Source organism: Ptychodera flava, assembly GCF_041260155.1.
Source record: "Ptychodera flava strain L36383 chromosome 23 unlocalized genomic scaffold, AS_Pfla_20210202 Scaffold_23__1_contigs__length_28996876_pilon, whole genome shotgun sequence".
NCBI lineage: Eukaryota > Metazoa > Hemichordata > Enteropneusta > Ptychoderidae > Ptychodera > Ptychodera flava.
In genome coordinates this window covers 27,185,466-27,205,468 of record NW_027248277.1, presented here as the reverse complement: position 1 = coordinate 27,205,468, position 20,003 = coordinate 27,185,466, and the positions used below count along the sequence as shown (strand labels likewise).

The window sequence follows — 20,003 nt, the reverse complement described above, 5'->3', positions numbered from 1 at the left end:
AATGAGTAAAATAATGTATATCAGCAACGTATGTCCGTCAGTAATGAGCTTTTGAAATTGAAGTCAACTTCTATAGAAGAGCCGGCTCTAGCAAGGTACAAAATTCAAAATATGAGATTTCGTCTCTCAAAAATCTGTCGAATTTATGAATTTAGCTGCGCTTCTGCCTGTCAAAGAGTCTCATTATGTGTGATCACTATTGTATATGTACACTCAACGCCTAAATATAGAAGTTAATTTCGGCACAACTTTGCTTATATATTGAACTTGTTACGTTCTGACCAGTTTTATTTAACAAAGCACTGACAGCATTTCACGATGACTGTTGCCTGGTACAATGAATCGATTGATGACAATGATATACTTTAGATTTAAATGGATTAACATAGTGATATGACTGATGTTTTGTTTACCTTCAGTATGCTGAATCTTTTCTCTACAACGCGGGATGTCTTTCTTTCATAGATAGGGTGTATTATGTTTTTGTTAACACCTACTCCAATTCCTTAAATTCAGAGTTCATAGGCTTATTTATGCAGACCCCTCGTTCATTGTTTGTATTCCAAAAACTCTGATTAAATGTAGAAATTTAATATGAATAAATGTTTACAGTGTTTATGATATGAAATATATATCAGGTCAAACAAAAAAATCGCTTACCAGAGTCTGATTCGCCTTTCACAAAATGCCTTCCCGACTTAGCGTCAGGTTGACCTTTGGTCTTGACTAGAGGAATATCTCCGTCAGTACTTAATTCTAGAGTTTTCTTCTCAGCTTAAAGTAAATGACAATGTAGACATGGTTGAAATCGTTCTATTAGTTTTGCAATGTGAAGAAGTAGCTAAGTGGCGGTCACGCTCGTAGCCATGAAATTTCTTTATAAGACTCACAAGACATTTCCTCCGTAGATAATGCCAACATATTTGAACATAGCTAATCACGGCTGTGAATTGAGGTAAGTTGTACAGCCAGGGAAAAAACTGTCTTTCACAGACTCTGCATTTACTTCAGCTTACCAGTTGAGGTACATGGATGATCCACAGGACCACGTATGCAAACTTTGCTGATTATAACATATATAACATGAAATTTGTCTGCTGTTGTACATGTCGTTTGACCTCAGAAATTTGTAAATTAAACAAGTGATAACAATGTATGATAAACAAAAAACTTTATATGTATATATCTATCATTATTATCACGCTGTTTCATGAGTTTACCTGACTATATCCCCATCTTACCTTCATGAACTAAATCCCCAGATGTTAGTCCAGTTCTTTCCAGATCAGTAAACTCTATGCAGGATTTTGACAAACAAAGTAAACTATAACAATAATGAACATCACCTCTGCATCAAGTTTCTTGATCAATTCAAATCACATCGTAATAGTATCAACAACAAAGCTCCTATTCAAAATTGTTCTGCTACCAATGATGGGTAAGCATTTGGATGGATACGCTATCTTCCCTTTTCGAAAACACAGACAAATGCATGCAAGCAGTAGCCGGAAATTCATTTTGTATCATAACTTTTACACAATCATACATCATACATAAGACAGTTGTCACTATTTACGGCCTGAGGGGTCGGAGGAATGTCATTGGAAGATCCAAAATTTCGAGTGACCCCGCCAAACATGATGAATTTGAGTAACCCCGCCTCTCTTACTATTGAATTTTGACTGACCCTACTTAGAAAAGTTAAACACCAATAGATGTAATTGTAAAATTTATAATATACAGCAACGATAAAGACCATTCAAATCTTGATATTCCCTGCTAGTTTATTATCAGTTATCTCATGATGGTTGAAAAAGACGAAACCATCAAAATGAAATTCAAAGTCACAACAAAATAAAGATATAAAATCCCATGCTATTTCCAGTATCTAACCATACAGTACATTTTAAATTCGAATGGGTATCACGACAGGTTTTTCACTAGGATATCTCACTGGGCAGAGTTTGAAAGTACAGTGGAAGAATACGCGAGAGGCTGAGGGGGAAAGTGTTACAGGTGGCTTTCACCTATCTTGCATCGAAAACCTAAGATATTGATGTGTAAAATGGTGCAGTCAAGTGCAATCTGAATAGTGTTTTTTTTATTTTTTTTACTAAATGAAACTGGTAAAACACCACAAGGGGAGAGCATGATTGGGGCACGATAGGGGTTTCCCCTCTTTTACTGAAAATTTTGAGAAATTGATAATCTGAGGGTTGTTTCAAATTCATTTTGCAGTCGGTAATACTGTATGAAAATGACTTTGACAACTGGTATATTCTTACATTTCTTTGCATGTTCACTGTTTGAGTAACACAATTCAATAACGAAACAATGACAATACATTTTGTAAAGAAAAGTTCTCAGTTTGCCAGATATTGGAGACAAATGGATATGCCGCAATGGTAAATCTGTGACCTTCTTTTGTCATTTCTCCAGCTGGCAGATTATAATGAATGTGACATGCTTAACTGTGAAAATGGTCATTGAATGAGTTGAATTAAAACATATGTTCTGTGATAATAAAGGATGAATTCACTTCAGTTCTGTCCTTGGATCCTGCGAAAATTTTGAAAAATTGATGCGTGCAATGGTGCAATATGAGAGGTTTGAATTTATTTCACCCCGAAAATGAGTAATCCCCTCTCTTCTTCTCCACATTATGAGTGACCCCTCTGGAGTTTTCAATTTGTTGAGTGACCACTTCCTCACATTCCTCAAACCCCCAGGTCTTAAATAATGACGGCTCCCTAAGACTGAATATCTTAGACTATATTCATAGCCCATCACATAGCGATATTACAACGCCAGCTGTTAAGAATAATAATTATTCATATTATTGAAATAGCATAAAAGTCAAGAATAAGTTCCTGTCAATCTGCTGCTCCTCGAACACGAAGGACAGGTTACAGTTCGAAGGCAGCTCACTAGGTGTTCCCTCATGTCAGATTTGGTAGGCCTATGCACAGTAGCGCCATATCCCCACCCGCCCACCCTGTGACTAGTGAACGTGTTACGTTTTTCGCTCGGAATGAGCCTCAACAATACCCGCATTTCCAATCCTTAACAATAGGCTATATTCATGAGCGGAGTAATATGGCTTTGAATATTATATTATCCAAATTACTGGACTCTCATTTTTATCGCCTTCTTAAGTCCTTAAATAAATGTTTGTATTCCAAAAATGTTGTTAAAATGTAAAATTTCAATATGAATAAATATTTACAGGGCTAATGACGTCAAAAACATATTTGGTCAAACAAAAAAAATAGCTTACCAGAGACTGATTCTCCCTTCGCAGAATTCTTTACTGACTTAGCGTCAGGTTGACCAATGGTCTTTACTTTAGGAATATCTCCGTTAGTAGTTAATTCTAGAGTTTTGTTCTCAGCTTAAAGAAATGACAATGTAGACATATTTGAAATCATTCAATTCGTTTGCAAGGTGAAGAAAATGCTAAATGGTGGTCACGCCCGCAAAAAATCACAAGACAATTTCTCCGTAGATAAAGCGATTATATTTGAACCTAGCAAATCACGGCTGTGTATTGAGGTAACTTGTATAGCCACTGAAGAAACTGTCTTTCACAGAATCTGCATTCATTTCAGCTTACTAGTTGAGGTACATTCATGATCCACAGGACAGCGTTTGCAAACTTACTGATTTTGACATATATTAACGTGAAATTTGTCCGCTGTAGTGAACAGGTTATTTGACCTCCAGAATTCACAAATTAAACAAGTGAAAAACATGTATGATAAACAAAGAACTGTGTATGTATATACACTCATGCTATTGTGTTTAATGTAGAAAAAGAAGAGATAAACTTATATATGCAGATTAAATTGACACTATTTCACCATCCAATTATCCAAAATGTTTCCAAACGTGTTTCTTATGTATGGTATTGCCGGGTCTGTAATACTAAGGTGTGGACATTATTTAAATTATTGTCTTTTTCAGCTATGACTTTTTTCTTAAATTAGCAAACCACAATGGCGAATAAAAATATTAACCCTTTTCTTGGAGTTTTACATTAAAACGACCCGTCAGATTTTGACCCTCTGTAAGATTGAACGGTCCGTTGTATAAACCAAACTTTTTAAGGTGAATTTTGCCTAAATATTCAACTTACGAAAGTTACGTCTTGTAGTGAAGGACTTAAAACTTTCAAAATAGCGACCAAAAGCTACGATGAGCGGTAGAAGAATCGTCTACCCTAATTTTGGTGTAAGCTCCTGATTAGTCAATTTTGTAAAAAGAGTGTCCCCTTATGATTAAGCCAGGCAGACTCTGCTGTGACTACGTCGCAAGGAGCAAACCTATCACTTGAGTGCATATTTAACTTTGCATTGTAATAAAACTTTTATTAAATTGACAACGGAGTAAACAGTAAAGCAGAAAGCTCGAAAAAATCTAGTTCATTGTTGTCATCGTAATAAAGGATAAAACCATTGGCAATAAGAAAAGTCAATAAACTTACAAAGCTTAATCAAAGCGACGAGATTTCAGAAACACGTCGGTCATATTGACATTGTTTATAAGCGACCTCGGCGAGCGACTGATGACTGTGATATACTTTAGATTTGATTAAATTAACAGAGAGATATGACTGAAGATTTGTTTACCTGAAGTATGCTGAATCTGTTCTCGATAACGCTGGAGCCCTTTCTCTCATAGATTGGGTGACTATATTTTTTATAACACCTACTCTAACTTCTAAAATTCAGAGTTCATACGCTTGCCTATAAACTACACTTTCATGCATACCCCTCTTTCATTGTTTGTATTCCGAAAACTCTGATTAAAATGTTAAAATGTTTATATAAATAAATATTAACAGTATTGGTGATGTCAAAGACAGATCTGGTCAAACAAAGACAAATCACTCACCAGAGTCTGATTCGCCTTTCACAGAATTCCTTCCCGACTTAGCGTCAGGTTGACCAATTGTCTTGACTAGAGGAATATCTCCGTCAGTACTTAATTCTAGAGTTTTCTTCTCAGCTTAAAGTAAAAGACAATGTAGACATAGTTGAAATCGTTCTATTAGTTTTGCAATGTGAAGAAGTAGCTAAATGGCGGTCACGCTCGTAGCCATGAAATTTCTTTATAAGAACTCACAAGACATTTCCTCCGTAGATAATGCCAACATATTTGAACATAGCTAATCACGGCTGTGAATTGAGGTAAGTTGTACAGCCAGGGAAAAAACTGTCTTTCACAGACTCTGCATTTACTTCAGCTTACCAGTTGAGGTACATGGATGATCCACAGGACCACGTATGCAAAATTTGCTGATTATAACATATATAACATGAAATTTGTCTGCTGTTGTACATGTCGTTTGACCTCAGAAATTTGTAAATTAAACAAGTGATAACAATGTATGATAAACAAAAAACTTTATATGTATATATCTATCATTATTATCACGCTGTTTCATGAGTTTACCTGACTATATCCCCATCTTACCTTCATGAACTAAATCCCCAGATGTTAGTCCAGTTCTTTCCAGATCAGTAAACTCTATGCAGGATTTTGACAAACAAAGTAAACTATAACAATAATGAACATCACCTCTGCATCAAGTTTCTTGATCAATTCAAATCACATCGTAATAGTATCAACAACAAAGCTCCTATTCAAAATTGTTCTGCTACCAATGATGGGTAAGCATTTGGATGGATACGCTATCTTCCCTTTTCGAAAACAGACAAATGCATGCAAGCAGTAGCCGGAAATTCATTTTGTATCATAACTTTTACACAATCATACATCATACATAAGACAGTTGTCACTATTTACGGCCTGAGGGGTCGGAGGAATGTCATTGGAAGATCCAAAATTTCGAGTGACCCCGCCAAACATGATGAATTTGAGTAACCCCGCCTCTCTTACTATTGAATTTTGACTGACCCTACTTAGAAAAGTTAAACACCAATAGATGTCATTGTAAAATTTATAATATACAGCAACGATAAAGACCATTCAAATCTTGATATTCCCTGCTAGTTTATTATCAGTTATCTCATGATGGTTGAAAAAGACGAAACCATCAAAATGAAATTCAAAGTCACAACAAAATAAAGATATAAAATCCCATGCTATTTCCAGTATCTAACCATACAGTACATTTTAAATTCGAATGGGTATCACGACAGGTTTTTCACTAGGATATCTCACTGGGCAGAGTTTGAAAGTACAGTGGAAGAATACGCGAGAGGCTGAGGGGGAAAGTGTTACAGGTGGCTTTCACCTATCTTGCATCGAAAACCTAAGATATTGATGTGTAAAATGGTGCAGTCAAGTGCAATCTGAATAGTGTTTTTTTATTTTTTTTTACTAAATGAAACTGGTAAAACACCACAAGGGGAGAGCATGATTGGGGCACGATAGGGGTTTCCCCTCTTTTACTGAAAATTTTGAGAAATTGATAATCTGAGGGTTGTTTCAAATTCATTTTGCAGTCGGTAATACTGTATGAAAATGACTTTGACAACTGGTATATTCTTACATTTCTTTGCATGTTCACTGTTTGAGTAACACAATTCAATAACGAAACAATGACAATACATTTTGTAAAGAAAAGTTCTCAGTTTGCCAGATATTGGAGACAAATGGATATGCCGCAATGGTAAATCTGTGACCTTCTTTTGTCATTTCTCCAGCTGGCAGATTATAATGAATGTGACATGCTTAACTGTGAAAATGGTCATTGAATGAGTTGAATTAAAACATATGTTCTGTGATAATAAAGGATGAATTCACTTCAGTTCTGTCCTTGGATCCTGCGAAAATTTTGAAAAATTGATGCGTGCAATGGTGCAATATGAGAGGTTTGAATTTATTTCACCCCGAAAATGAGTAATCCCCTCTCTTCTTCTCCACATTATGAGTGACCCCTCTGGAGTTTTCAATTTGTTGAGTGACCACTTCCTCACATTCCTCAAACCCCCAGGTCTTAAATAATGACGGCTCCCTAAGACTGAATATCTTAGACTATATTCATAGCCCATCACATAGCGATATTACAACGCCAGCTGTTAAGAATAAATAATTATTCATATTATTGAAATAGCATAAAAGTCAAGAATAAGTTCCTGTCAATCTGCTGCTCCTCGAACACGAAGGACAGGTTACAGTTCGAAGGCAGCTCACTAGGTGTTCCCTCATGTCAGATTTGGTAGGCCTATGCACAGTAGCGCCATATCCCCACCCGCCCACCCTGTGACTAGTGAACGTGTTACGTTTTTAGCTCGGAATGAGCCTCGACAATAACCGCATTTCCAATCCTTAACAATAGGCTATATTCATGAGCGGAGTGATAAGGCTTTGAATATTATATTATCCAAATTACTGGACTCTCATTTTTATCGCCTTCTTAAGTCCTTAAATAAATGTTTGTATTCCGAAAAATGTTATTAAAATGTAAAATTTCAATATGAATAAATATTTACAGGGCTAATGACGTCAAAAACATATTTGGTCAAACAAAAAAATAGCTTACCAGAGACTGATTCTCCCTTCGCAGAATTCTTTACTGACTTAGCGTCAGGTTGACCAATGGTCTTTACTTTAGGAATATCTCCGTTAGTAGTTAATTCTAGAGTTTTGTTCTCAGCTTAAAGAAATGACAATGTAGACATATTGAAATCATTCAATTCGTTTTGCAAGGTGAAGAAATGCTAAATGGTGGTCACGCCCGCAAAAAATCACAAGACAATTTCTCCGTAAATAAAGCGATTATATTTGAACCTGGCAAATCACGGCTGTGTATTGAGGTAACTTGTATAGCCACTGAAGAAACTGTCTTTCACAGAATCTGCATTCATTTCAGCTTACTAGTTGAGGTACATTCATGATCCACAGGACAGCGTTAGCAAACTTTAGTGGTTTTGACATATATTAACGTGAATTTTGTCCGCTGTAGTTGTACAGGTTATTTGACCTCCAAAATTCACAAATTAAACAAGTGAAAAACATGTATGATAAACAAACAACTTTGTATGTATATACACTCATGCTATTGTGTTTAATGTAGAAAAAGAAGATATAAGCTTATATATGCAGATTAAATTGACACTACTTTACCATCCAATTATCCAAAAATAGTTCCAAACGTGTTTCTTATGTATGCTTTGCCGGGTCTGTAATACTAAGGTGTGGACATTATTTAAATTATTGTCTTTTTCAGCTATGACTTTTTCTTAAATTAGCAAACCACAATGGCGAATAAAAATATTAACCCTTTTCTTGGAGTTTTACATTAAAACGACCCGTCAGATTTTGACCCTCTGTAAGATTGAACGGTCCGTTGTATAAACCAAACTTTTTAAGGTGAATTTTGCCTAAATATTCAACTTACGAAAGTTACGTCTTGTAGTGAAGGACTTAAAACTTTCAAAAATAGCGACCAAAAGCTACGATGAGCGGTAGAAGAATCGTCTACCCTAATTTTGGTGTAAGCTCCTGATTAGTCAATTTTGTAAAAAGAGTGTCCCCTTATGATTAAGCCAGGCAGACTCTGCTGTGACTACGTCGCAAGGAGCAAACCTATCACTTGAGTGCATATTTAACTTTGCATTGTATTAAAACTTTTATTAAATTGACAACGGAGTAAACAGTAAAGCAGAAAGCTCGAAAAAATCTAGTTCATTGTTGTCATCGTAATAAAGGATAAAACCATTGGCAATAAGAAAAGTCAATAAACTTACAAAGCTATCAAAGCGACGAGATTTCAGAAACACGTCGGTCATATTGACATTGTTTATAAGCGACCTCGGCGAGCGACTGATGACTGTGATATACTTTAGATTTGATTAAATTAACAGAGAGATATGACTGAAGATTTGTTTACCTGAAGTATGCTGAATCTGTTCTCGATAACGCTGGAGCCCTTTCTCTCATAGATTGGGTGACTATATTTTTTATAACACCTACTCTAACTTCTAAAATTCAGAGTTCATACGCTTGCCTATAAACTACACTTTCATGCATACCCCTCTTTCATTGTTTGTATTCCGAAAACTCTGATTAAAATGTTAAAATGTTTATATAAATAAATATTAACAGTATTGGTGATGTCAAAGACAGATCTGGTCAAACAAAGACAAATCACTCACCAGAGTCTGATTCGCCTTTCACAGAATTCCTTCCCGACTTAGCGTCAGGTTGACCAATTGTCTTGACTAGAGGAATATCTCCGTCAGTACTTAATTCCAGATTGTCCTTCTCAGCTTAAAGTAAATAACAATGTAGACATATTTGAAATCTTTCTATTAGTTTTGCGACGTGAAGAAGTAGCTGAATGGCGGTCACGCTCGTTTCCATGAAATTTCTAAATAAGAACTCACAAGACATTTTCTCCGTAGATATTGCCATTATATTTGAATCTAGCAAATCACGGCCGTGTATTGAGGTAAGTTCTACAGCCAGGGAAGGAACAGTTTTTCTCAGACTCTGCAAATACTTCAGCTTACCAGTTGAGCTAAATCGATGATCCATAGGACCACGCATAGAAACTTTTTTGATTCTAACATATATAACGTGAAATTTGTCTGTCATTTTACAGGTCGTTTGACCTCCAAAATTCGCAAATTCAAAAAATGGGAATGTATATATGTAACGCCCTTTCCTGTAGAGATTTTACCACACTGCCTTACGATTAATGTGATTTTTTTTATTTTTAGTAGATTGTCAGCTATCGCCATGCTTCATCACTCGTTTTGACGAGCGAGGACGCGGCGTGTGAAGTTCATTGACTCAGATCGTACGAGAAGCAGATAAGAGATAGTGTGATAGTTTAATTAATTATTGGCTAAGATTTCAATGAGAACAATCGAGAACGGGATATTCCGTGGTGTGATCGTATTTAATCTTAAGAAACAATGAAAGACAGGCGGGAAAATTTCCACGTGATAACTTTTGTAATAATATAAGTCTTGAGATGTATTTAACTTTGTAGAGAACTTAGACTAGAGGACTTGAGATCAGACCTTTAACGGTGAACGACACAGTCTCTTTCTTGTAATAAAGAACAAGGTTATGTTACAATCTACATCTTGGTGTGTCAGCTTCAGTTACTGAAAGCATAACGATCCAGACTGGTACCTCAACTCGTAATTCCCCTAAATAAGAGCGCGACATATACACTTGTGCTATTGATCTAAAATATGGTTTGATATTTTCATCTATTATTATCAACATGCTTTTAGTTCATGAGTTTACCTAACCATCGATTATTATCTCCATCTTACCTTCATGAACTAATTCCCCTGAGATTAGTCCAGTGCTGTTCACATCAGTATACTCTATGCAGGGTTTTGACATAGAAATAATAAGCATCACGTCTGCATCAAGTTTCTTGACCAATTGAAAGCGCGTCGAAATAGCACCAACAGCAAAGCTCCTATTCAAAATTGTTCTGCTGCCTATGATTGTTTCTCTACTAGAAACAAGTCACTATTATAGTATTCGTCTAAATTGAATGACAAATGATTATGTGTGATTCGCGTCAACTATATAAGCATTTGGATGATTACACGCGAACATATATTTTCGAGAACACACATAGGCATGCAAGCAGTAGCTGGAAATTAATTTCACATCATAAAGTTTACATTATCTATTGCACATAAGACTGAATATCGTGGGCTATATCCAAGTTACTGGACTCTCATTCTAATCGCCGTCTTACCTCCCTTAGTAAAATCCACCGGCATTCTTTCACTTCTTGTGTTGTCAATATCTGGATAGAATTAAGAAAATCAGTGCGGAAATATGTTTAGATGATAAGATCAAGTGAAGTTTATAATACATGGTTAATAACAAAATACCAAGATTTATGTCCGAGTACATTGTGCCGAGGAAGTATTGTCATAGACGTTGAACGTCGAGGACAATACCAAAGCGTACGTTGTACGAGGACATAAATCCTGGTATTTTGTGAATAACCTTATTATAGACCTTTTTAGTCAAATTTTACCAGGAAAAAGTCATAATTGAAGCGTTTTTAGGATGTCCGTTGCTTACTGCACTCCCGGGACTGCACTGAGCGATCACACAAAGACTGCGAACGCGTTCAAGCACGTCCGCTATAAAGTGCACAGAACGCAATCCGCGCAACGCAGTGCACGTGTTAAAAAATGTAGGTCAGCAGCACAATGTCATTTAAAATCAAAGGTTTTGGACTCACGACGATTAACTTCGTGAAGTTATGTATTTTAAGAAGTATCTAAAATTATCTCCCCCTTTATCCCGTGTTGACGTAAAGATGTTTTTTGGGTCAAGGTCAAATAGCATCCGATAACACCTTAAGTTATCGTACACCGCATTGTACTTCGTATCCGTAGAAACCTAAACTTACTGTACGGTTAGGACGCAGGTGGATAATAATGTACTCCTTTGCAATAGGAACCCATCTCAATAAGTAAGCCTAACAATATTGATTGTCTCGCACGATTTTATATTTGAAAAAAGTGGGTCACTAACCGTATAGTTGAGTATTCTACATAATATATATTACATATATTCAGACTCTGACATCCTTCATGTACAACTTCAGAGTTTTTTTCACTTCTTTGCGTATCTTCCGGGTCAAATGAACCGACATTAATGTATGTATGCATGAATCAATGCATGCATGAAAAGGTATGCATTCATGCATGCATGCATGCATTTAATGTGTGTGTATGAGTGAGAGAGAGAGAGAGAGAGAGAGAGAGAGAGAGAGAGAGAGAGAGAGAGAGAGAGAGAGAGAGACGCTTTATTGTAGACTCCCGGTAAATTCATCTCACCTCAAACAACATGAGCTTTAAGAATGTTGCAAGATAAATATAGTCTTGATATTGTTTTAAGGTTGTAAAGCCAGGCTTGAATTGTTGAACTACCATGAAGGAGTTTGCGTGGCAATTACACAAGAGCAGGAAGTTAAAGTAATAATAACATACATTTTACATTTTAACAATTAAAATCAGGTATTTTGAAATTGCTGTTGTTTATTTTAAATTCGACTGTATCTAACCATATTATTTAGAGGTTATTACGGCAAGCGAGGTGATTTGGTTGCGGATATAAAACCTCTGGATTGAAAATAAGCATATTCGGCAGGAAAGAATCACCGAGCGAAGCGAGGTGATTATTTCACCCAAATATGCTAATTTTCACCCAAGAGGTCTTATATCCGCAACCAAATACCCGAGCGCACCGTTATAAGCGAGCGCAGCGAGAGCGGCCGAAGCGAGCATTAAGACTAACGCGTGTACAAGAAATTTAGAATGGAATTTCTATATACCTACGAGTTTGAAAAGAGAGCACTTCCATGGAGGCAGCCATTTTGAATACTTTTACACGGATTGCGTGAAATTAAAGTTATCATCTACCACAAATCTTACTCGACAATATGTATTTTCGACAAAAGAATCTATCTGTTCCAAAAAATGTGAAATTTGGTTCAAAATGACGATTTTCGATCACTTTTGAAGGCCCGGATCGGTCATCACTAGGCGCCGCCATTTTGAAACAAGCCAAACCTCGCAAGAACGAACGGTCAACTCAAGCAAGAATTAAAAATCGTGTGCTGAGAGCTACCGACGCCGAGGCCGGGCAAGTACGTGTTTTACATTAGACTGCCTCTGTTCCCGCCCCTGTTACAATAAACTGATCGGAATCATATAATTTACCAGTTTTAAATAATTTTCGTTAGTGAACTTGGCATTTCCGAGTTGACAGCAAGGCCAAAATATGCGTCATGCATCAAACACAGAAATAGCATGCTTTTGCTTGAAAACATCAATGACGATATACCCTACTACGCTGCGCTCGCTCTCAGGTCAGACCTGTTAAATATTAACCTCATAATAGCGAGCGCAGCGAGAGCGGCCGAAGGCCGCTCGCGAAGCGAGCATTAAGACTAACGCGTGTACAAGAAATTTAGAATGGAATCTCTATATACCTACGAGTTTGAAAAGAGAGCACAGTTCCATGGAGGCGGCCATTTGAATACTTTTACACGGATTGCGTGAAATTAAAGATATCATCTACCACAAAAACTACTCGACAATGTGTACTGCCGACAAAAGAATCTCTCTGTTTCAAAAAATGTGAAATTTGGTTCAGAATGACTATTTTAGATCACTTTTGAAGGCCCCGATCGGTCATCACTAGGCGCCGCCATTTTGAAACAAGCCAACTCTCGCGAGAACGAACGGTCAACTCACGCGAGAATTAAAAATAGTGGGCTGAGAACTAGCTACCGACGGGAATATCAAGACGTACTGTACGTGTTTACATTAGACTGCCTCTGTTCCGCCCCTGCTACAATATAATAAACTGATCGGAATAATATAATTACCAGTTTTAAATAATTTTCGTTTGTGAACTTGGCATTTCCGAGTTAAATTGCTATAAATGCCATTCTAGAAAACAATTGACAACAATTCAACCTTGACGAGTCAATGGCTAAGTTATGAATCATGCATCAAACACAGAAATTAGCATGCTATTGCCTGAAAACATCAATGACGATATACCCTACGCTGCGCTCGCTCTCAGGTCAGACCTGTTACATATTAGCGAGCGCAGCGAGAGCGGCCGAAAGACTAACGCGTGTACACGAAAATTAGAATGGAATCTCTATATACCTACGAGTTTGAAAAGAAAGCACTAAAACATGGAGGCGGCCATTTTGAATACTTTTACACGGATTGCGTGAAATTAAAGAAATCATCTACCATAAATCCTACTCGACAATGTGTATTTCCGACAAAAGAATCTCTGTATTCCTAAGAAAGTGTGAAATTTGGTTCAAAATGACTATTTTCGATCACTTTTGAAAGCCTGGTTCGGTCATCACAAGGCGCCGCCATTTTGAAACAAGCCAACTCTCGCGAGAACGAACAGTCAACTCACGCGAGAATTAAAAGTCGTGTGCTTGAGAGCTACCGACGGGAATATCAAGTACGTGTTTTACATTAAGACTGCCTCTGTTCCCACCCCTGTTACAATAAACTGATCGGAATCATGTAATTTACCAGTTTTAAATAATTTTCGTTGAGAACTAGGCATTTCCGAGTTAAATTGCTATAATAATCTTTTAATGTTATTCTAGAAAACAATTGACAGCTCAATGTCATAAATAGTATGCATCATGCATAAACACAGAAATTAGCATGCTATCGCCTGAAAACATCAATGACATCAATAACCCTACGCTGCGCTCGCTCTCAGGTCAGACCTGTTACATATTATGCTAAAGTTAAAACAGGTGGACAATGTCGTTATTTAGGGCCGAAAATGGCACGAAAGTTCAGAAGCGCCCAGCCTCATACAAACTCTAAAATAGAATGTTTCAGAACGCGCGTTCGTGCACAGTTGAATTCATAAAATACGGTTTCGCAACGCATCGATATCGCGATTAGACATCGAACTTGAAGAATTTTACATCAAAATACGATCAAAAAACTTTTAAAAATTATGTTGTTGTTACATAGCCTCTGCTGCTTACAGAAACTCTTCATTTGTTGGTTCGTCAAGCTGCACTAGACTAAAATTCAACAATCAAAATCAATCTGAAGCCATAGACTTGTTCGACATTATAGCGCGTTGAGCTCTCAAGTTGGCGTTCGAAATTTGCGCGAGCTCAAAAATGTTACGCGGCGCGTAGGTCTTCTTGTTGAGAATATAAAATCCGGCTCCTGCCGATCAGATTGCCGGATTCCAGCTAAGCATATTATAATAAGCATTCTTATTATCGTGTTTTCTATGAGTAGACCCAGTAATGCTCAGAAAAAAAAAAAAACATTACCAGTAAATTATATTCAACTTTACCAGTTTTGTCTGTATTATATTGTAAATGATCTGCAGCAACCGCAACAAACGACCTTCAGTCGTACACTTGAGTGGGAGATGAACATGTGTCCAATAGATCGATTGATCTTAAGCTCAGGCCTTTCAGTTGTGCTCAGACCTTTCATTTATTAACACGATAAGTGGTTTATAAACATCCAGATGGAATATGAAAACATAAAGGATGCAGATCTCATAAGACAAACTGTTTCAGCCTACTATGTCAACGAGGCTCGCCATTGCTTAATAGAAGGAAGAGGCACATGCCTAGTTGAATTGGATGAGCCTGTTTTCCTGAAGAAGTGGTCTTGCCTGTTTATCTACTTGCGTAGTTTAAAGAACATCCAGTCTCATGGCCATTGTCCGAAGGTCATAAATACGAAAGACGGAGTTCAGTTGGAAATATGTGTACGAATACTACGAAATACAGAAATGCATGGCCATGATCTGCATATGTATGCCGATACCTTTGTCCTATCTGATGCTATGGTCATATTGAATGTATGCAAACCACATTCAATGTATGAAAACCACAACAACTGCAAATGCTTTGAGTCAACATTCAACATGATATTAAGCAGTCCCACTATTTGCGAAAAGGTACAGTTCGTTTTATGGTTGTTGTGATGATATGTTATAACATTTTGAATCATAAACAGTTATTCCCTTGTGACCTCTTTCAGTTACGTCATCTTTTCTTACACAACACAACACAACATAACACAATGCAACACAACACAATACAATACAATACAATACAATACAATACAATACAATACAATACAATACAATACAATACAATACAAAACAATACAATACAATACAATACAATACAATACATAACAATACAATACAATACAATACAATACAATACAATACAATACAATACAATACATTATTATACACCTACTGCCGTAACCTATGAGAGTTTGACCGTCCAATAACTCCCCGTATTTTGTATAGTACGCGGAGTCCCGAATACGGGAGACGCGCGACGCGCCTGTTTGACCTTTGACCTAGCGATTATTGGATGTAAACAAACTATTTTACGGTGAGTTATAGACATAATAACAACTTCCACCAAAATGTTTTCGTAGTATAAGGCTTAAAACACGCTAAACACAAAACTGAGTCTAAATGCAATTGATTTTTATTTTTAAAAACTAATTAAATTGAAAACATTCATCGAAGTTTGCTTGTACTGCACTGAAAATTATTTGGCTTCGTGCCAACGCAAGGGACTTGTACTACGGAGCAGTAGATCGCACGCGTTCCACTCATATCGCGCGTGCCGCATTCCTCAAATTTACCATAGAATTACTTTATACTGACGATTAATGGAGGTAGGTGTATAATAATAGGGTTATACACAAAATACGGCCCTGTACGGACTCGGGCTCAGTGAGTGACGTATCGGACTCGCCTTCGGCTCTTCCAATACGTCACCCACTGAGCCCTCGTCCATACAGGGCCGTATTTTGTGAATAACCCTATAATACAATACAATACAATACAATACAATACAATACAATACAATACAATACAATACAATACAATACATGCAATGATATTTTATAAAAATATATTTCTTTGAGCCTGGAATTGAATTGTATTCCACGTTAAAATTAGATTACAAAATCTCATATATTTGTTGCGTTGAGGAATTCAATAAGCATTATGATTTCAGCCAATAATAGAAATTATATAACTTGTGAATAAAGGCAATTTAGCAAATTACTACTCATGGCTTTTCAATAATGTCATGTCGTAGTCACATTCGTTGCCGTGGACACTTGTGATTATTGAGGCTTAGCAAAACGAAACCAAAGAAAGCGTGTTTGGATTTTATAATGATTTAACTCGCAAGGATAGCATCTCATGTCTCAATTGAAACCTAAAGTCAATCACTTTACTGTATATATTCGCTTTTCAACTCTGTTCGTCACAATAATGCATATACAATGAGCAGATTTTCCACAATCCATTTTCATACCCAGTAAGTATTCCACGCTACACACATTTAACGCACGCTTTCATTTTTTAATGTCAGAGTTGAATGGAGAGATGTTAACACTGTAGTGTTGCTTGACCTAGCGAATCCAAATAACATGTGAATAGTTTTCTGTAGTCTTTTCATATAAAAAAATATGTTCATAAAGGAACAAAGTCATTTCTAATCATCAAAATGCATATATACTAGTACACAACAACTTAGAATCTTGTATGTGACCCTTTAAATTTGTGATTTTCCCAGGTCTCAGGTTTTCTGATTCGTGTGCGAATTGTTATGATTTCTCTTATATCTGCAATTTAGTTATTTATAACAATGACTAACCTAAAGAAAAGTTACAACCACCGTGTTCAAGGGCAAGACTCTCACCATACTCTAATGAATGCTGCCTTACCTCTGTTCAAATTTTCACTTGACGAAGGTGTTGGTAAAACTCCGGCGCAAATAGCGATGTATGTATCGGTCAAGTAAACCAATTTACCTTGTAGCATCGTAAAATCAATTAAAGGTGTATCTATTTGTACGATAACGCTTCCGCTAATCCACTCGAACGGGTCAACTTTGGCTCGAAGTATTTGTTCACCGTCTAATGAAAGGCCAAGTATGCCAAACTCATTTGTGTAGACGACCGATAGGACACCTCCACTGTTTTCAATCACCTTCCAACTAGCTGACACATCCTCACGCAAAACTAGCATTTTCTCGTCGTTTACACCAATAATTTTGTGCCCATACCACGCAACACGAATCACACAACAGCTGTTTGGTACCGAATCCCAACCGTCAGTAAGCATCGATGTTTTGATCTGAAGTCCGTTTGTTTCACTCACTCCAAGCAACACACCATTGCCGACGTCAACATCTTTTGTCGCAAAAGTACCTTCCAAGGGGCCGTATACTTTTGAATCGGTGTGCTCAAAACTGCTAAGTACAAGTCAGCTGTCACTAAAATAATGTCGACATTGTCGGGGAATATATCATGTCCAGTTGATCGAGCTTCTCTGTTGTTGTGCATCCGAGCGTGCACTAAGGATTGTGAGTTATCTAACAGAGGAACTAAATAAAATAAATAAATAAATAAATAAATAAATAAATAAATAAATAAATAAATAAATAAGTAAATAATTAATTAAGAAGGAACACACACACATTATATATATATATATATATATATATATATATATATATATATATATATATATATATATATATATATATATATATATATATATATATATATATATATATATATATATATACACCCATCTTTGGAAAGATGTATTATGTGAAAGAAGTGAGATTGAAGATGAGTATCATTTTGTTTTGATTTGTCCATTTTTTGATACTTTAAGAATTAAATATTTACCAGCTATTTATTTCACATCACCATCAGAAAGGAAATTTGTAGATTTGATGTCTTCGAGTAATACTGATTTATTACAGAGATTAGCAGCCTTTACATTTCATGCTATGATACGCAGAAAAGATATCGAAATGTAAAATATATTTTTTTCCGCAAGAATTGTTGTTTTTCTTCTTTTCCTGTCATTTAATAATGTTATCTGAGTTATGTTTGTATATTGGGCCGATGGCCTGGAAATACAGAATAAAGACCACCAATCACTTCGGATTTATATATATATATATATATATATATATATATATATATATATATATATATATATATATATATATATATATATATATATATATATATATATATATATATATATAAACTCATATTACTCAAGTACAGAGTAATGATATCTGTAACTTAAATTACATGACAGAGGAAGTGAAGTTTGCAGCATTGATGAAATTTGACTAACAGATATCATTACTTTACACTCAGTAAACAACTACCGTGTGGGTATTGTCAACTACTGCGATTTAAAATCGCCTCTACGATATTCTACTTTTTACCCAATAAATTCTTTTTCCTTGTCGTTGAAGATAAATGCATTCTCCACCTATGACAGCTGAGGCGAACAGGGGCGTCTTAACATTTGTACACTGCATTTCAAGCGTATCAATGCTGTTTTTAAATATCAGAAAAAGTCACAGCATTTAGCAACATGGAAACATAATCTTTGTCAGAAACTACATGCATAAAAATAGCTAAATGTTAAAATCTATTTTGTTCATGTTGCTAACTAGCGTGAGAGAATATTAAGTACAAAGGCTTTTTTCCAAGGAACTCTGAAAAACGAAAGTGATGAAAAAATTAAAAACCAACAACCTTGTCAAGTTTTAAATAATCTTGCCCGTTGATATTTTCCATTGGCCTTACCTTTCAAATTTCTCCGATTTTTGGGAACTATTGCATCTTCAGCATCTACAATGAATGTCGCAGCATTGAAAACCATGAGCATCAGAGCTGAGATAACGTGCATGATTTATGTCTGTGTGTGATTATGAAGGAAATATAAGTACTGTAAATCTATAACAACATTAACCAGTGTTATATGATTTTGCGAACGAATTATTTTTGACTCCTGATCAAAATGTTCTATCTCTGAGTGTAAACCTAAAAATTATATAAATTGCATTCATCGACGGATGAGAAAAATGGGTGAGGATGGACGTACGATACTTTGCGTTACTTTAAGCACACACTTGTAAGAAGTCATTTGATTTTAGGTAAAAGCTGCGATAAAAGGAACAACACACGGAAATATCTGCAGCAGCCGTTCCGAATGATTGCTGCACGTACCATAATAATTAGATGCCTGCTGTGATTATATAACAGCCTTAAATACGTCTGCTACAAATCATGAGACACTGACAACTTACACGTAGTGGATTATTCGTTTCGAACAAGAACTTTTTCGCTGCACTTTTAGATTGGTATACTCTTCCCTTACTTCAACACAGTGCTCATGGAAACGGCTGACATTTCTATATGAACAGTGAATTAAGTACCGCCTTCTCTTACTGATAAAGAGTTATTATCCTAGAGGGCCTGTCAAACCAAAGATGCGTTCGCCGCTGGTTGCAATTTGGTAGCAGCAGATGTTAAAATGTAGACTAAGGTATGGTGCTGTATCATTATTATGATGAAAAAGGGTAGCTAGTAGACAGCTGTGTTCTTTGTTTCTTGGGAATTAGGCGTGTATCTGTGGCCCTGGAAGATTATCGCGTCTTA

The 20,003-nt window shown here is 36.2% G+C and overlaps 1 protein-coding gene and 1 long non-coding RNA gene across 2 annotated transcripts in view; both read right to left on the bottom strand.

Annotated features, from left to right (window-relative positions):
* Positions 1–1,257: 1,257 nt before the first annotated feature.
* Positions 1,258–4,999, bottom strand: LOC139123894 (uncharacterized). Its single transcript, XR_011549782.1, has 3 exons — positions 4,894–4,999; positions 3,278–3,391; positions 1,258–1,295 (listed from the first exon to the last, which is right to left on the bottom strand). It is a non-coding gene; the product is annotated as an uncharacterized lncRNA (long non-coding RNA).
* A 459-nt stretch (positions 5,000–5,458) lies between these two features.
* The window catches only part of LOC139123886 (uncharacterized), a 31,428-nt gene continuing 16,883 nt past the window's right edge, over positions 5,459–20,003 (bottom strand). The window contains exons 4-7 of the mRNA XM_070690037.1: positions 10,700–10,750; positions 9,126–9,239; positions 7,511–7,624; positions 5,459–5,529 (exon numbers count right to left, since the gene is read on the bottom strand). Coding sequence (XP_070546138.1) covers positions 5,459–5,529; positions 7,511–7,624; positions 9,126–9,239; positions 10,700–10,750 — 350 coding nt within the window. The remainder of the gene's footprint in view (positions 5,530–7,510; positions 7,625–9,125; positions 9,240–10,699; positions 10,751–20,003) is intronic.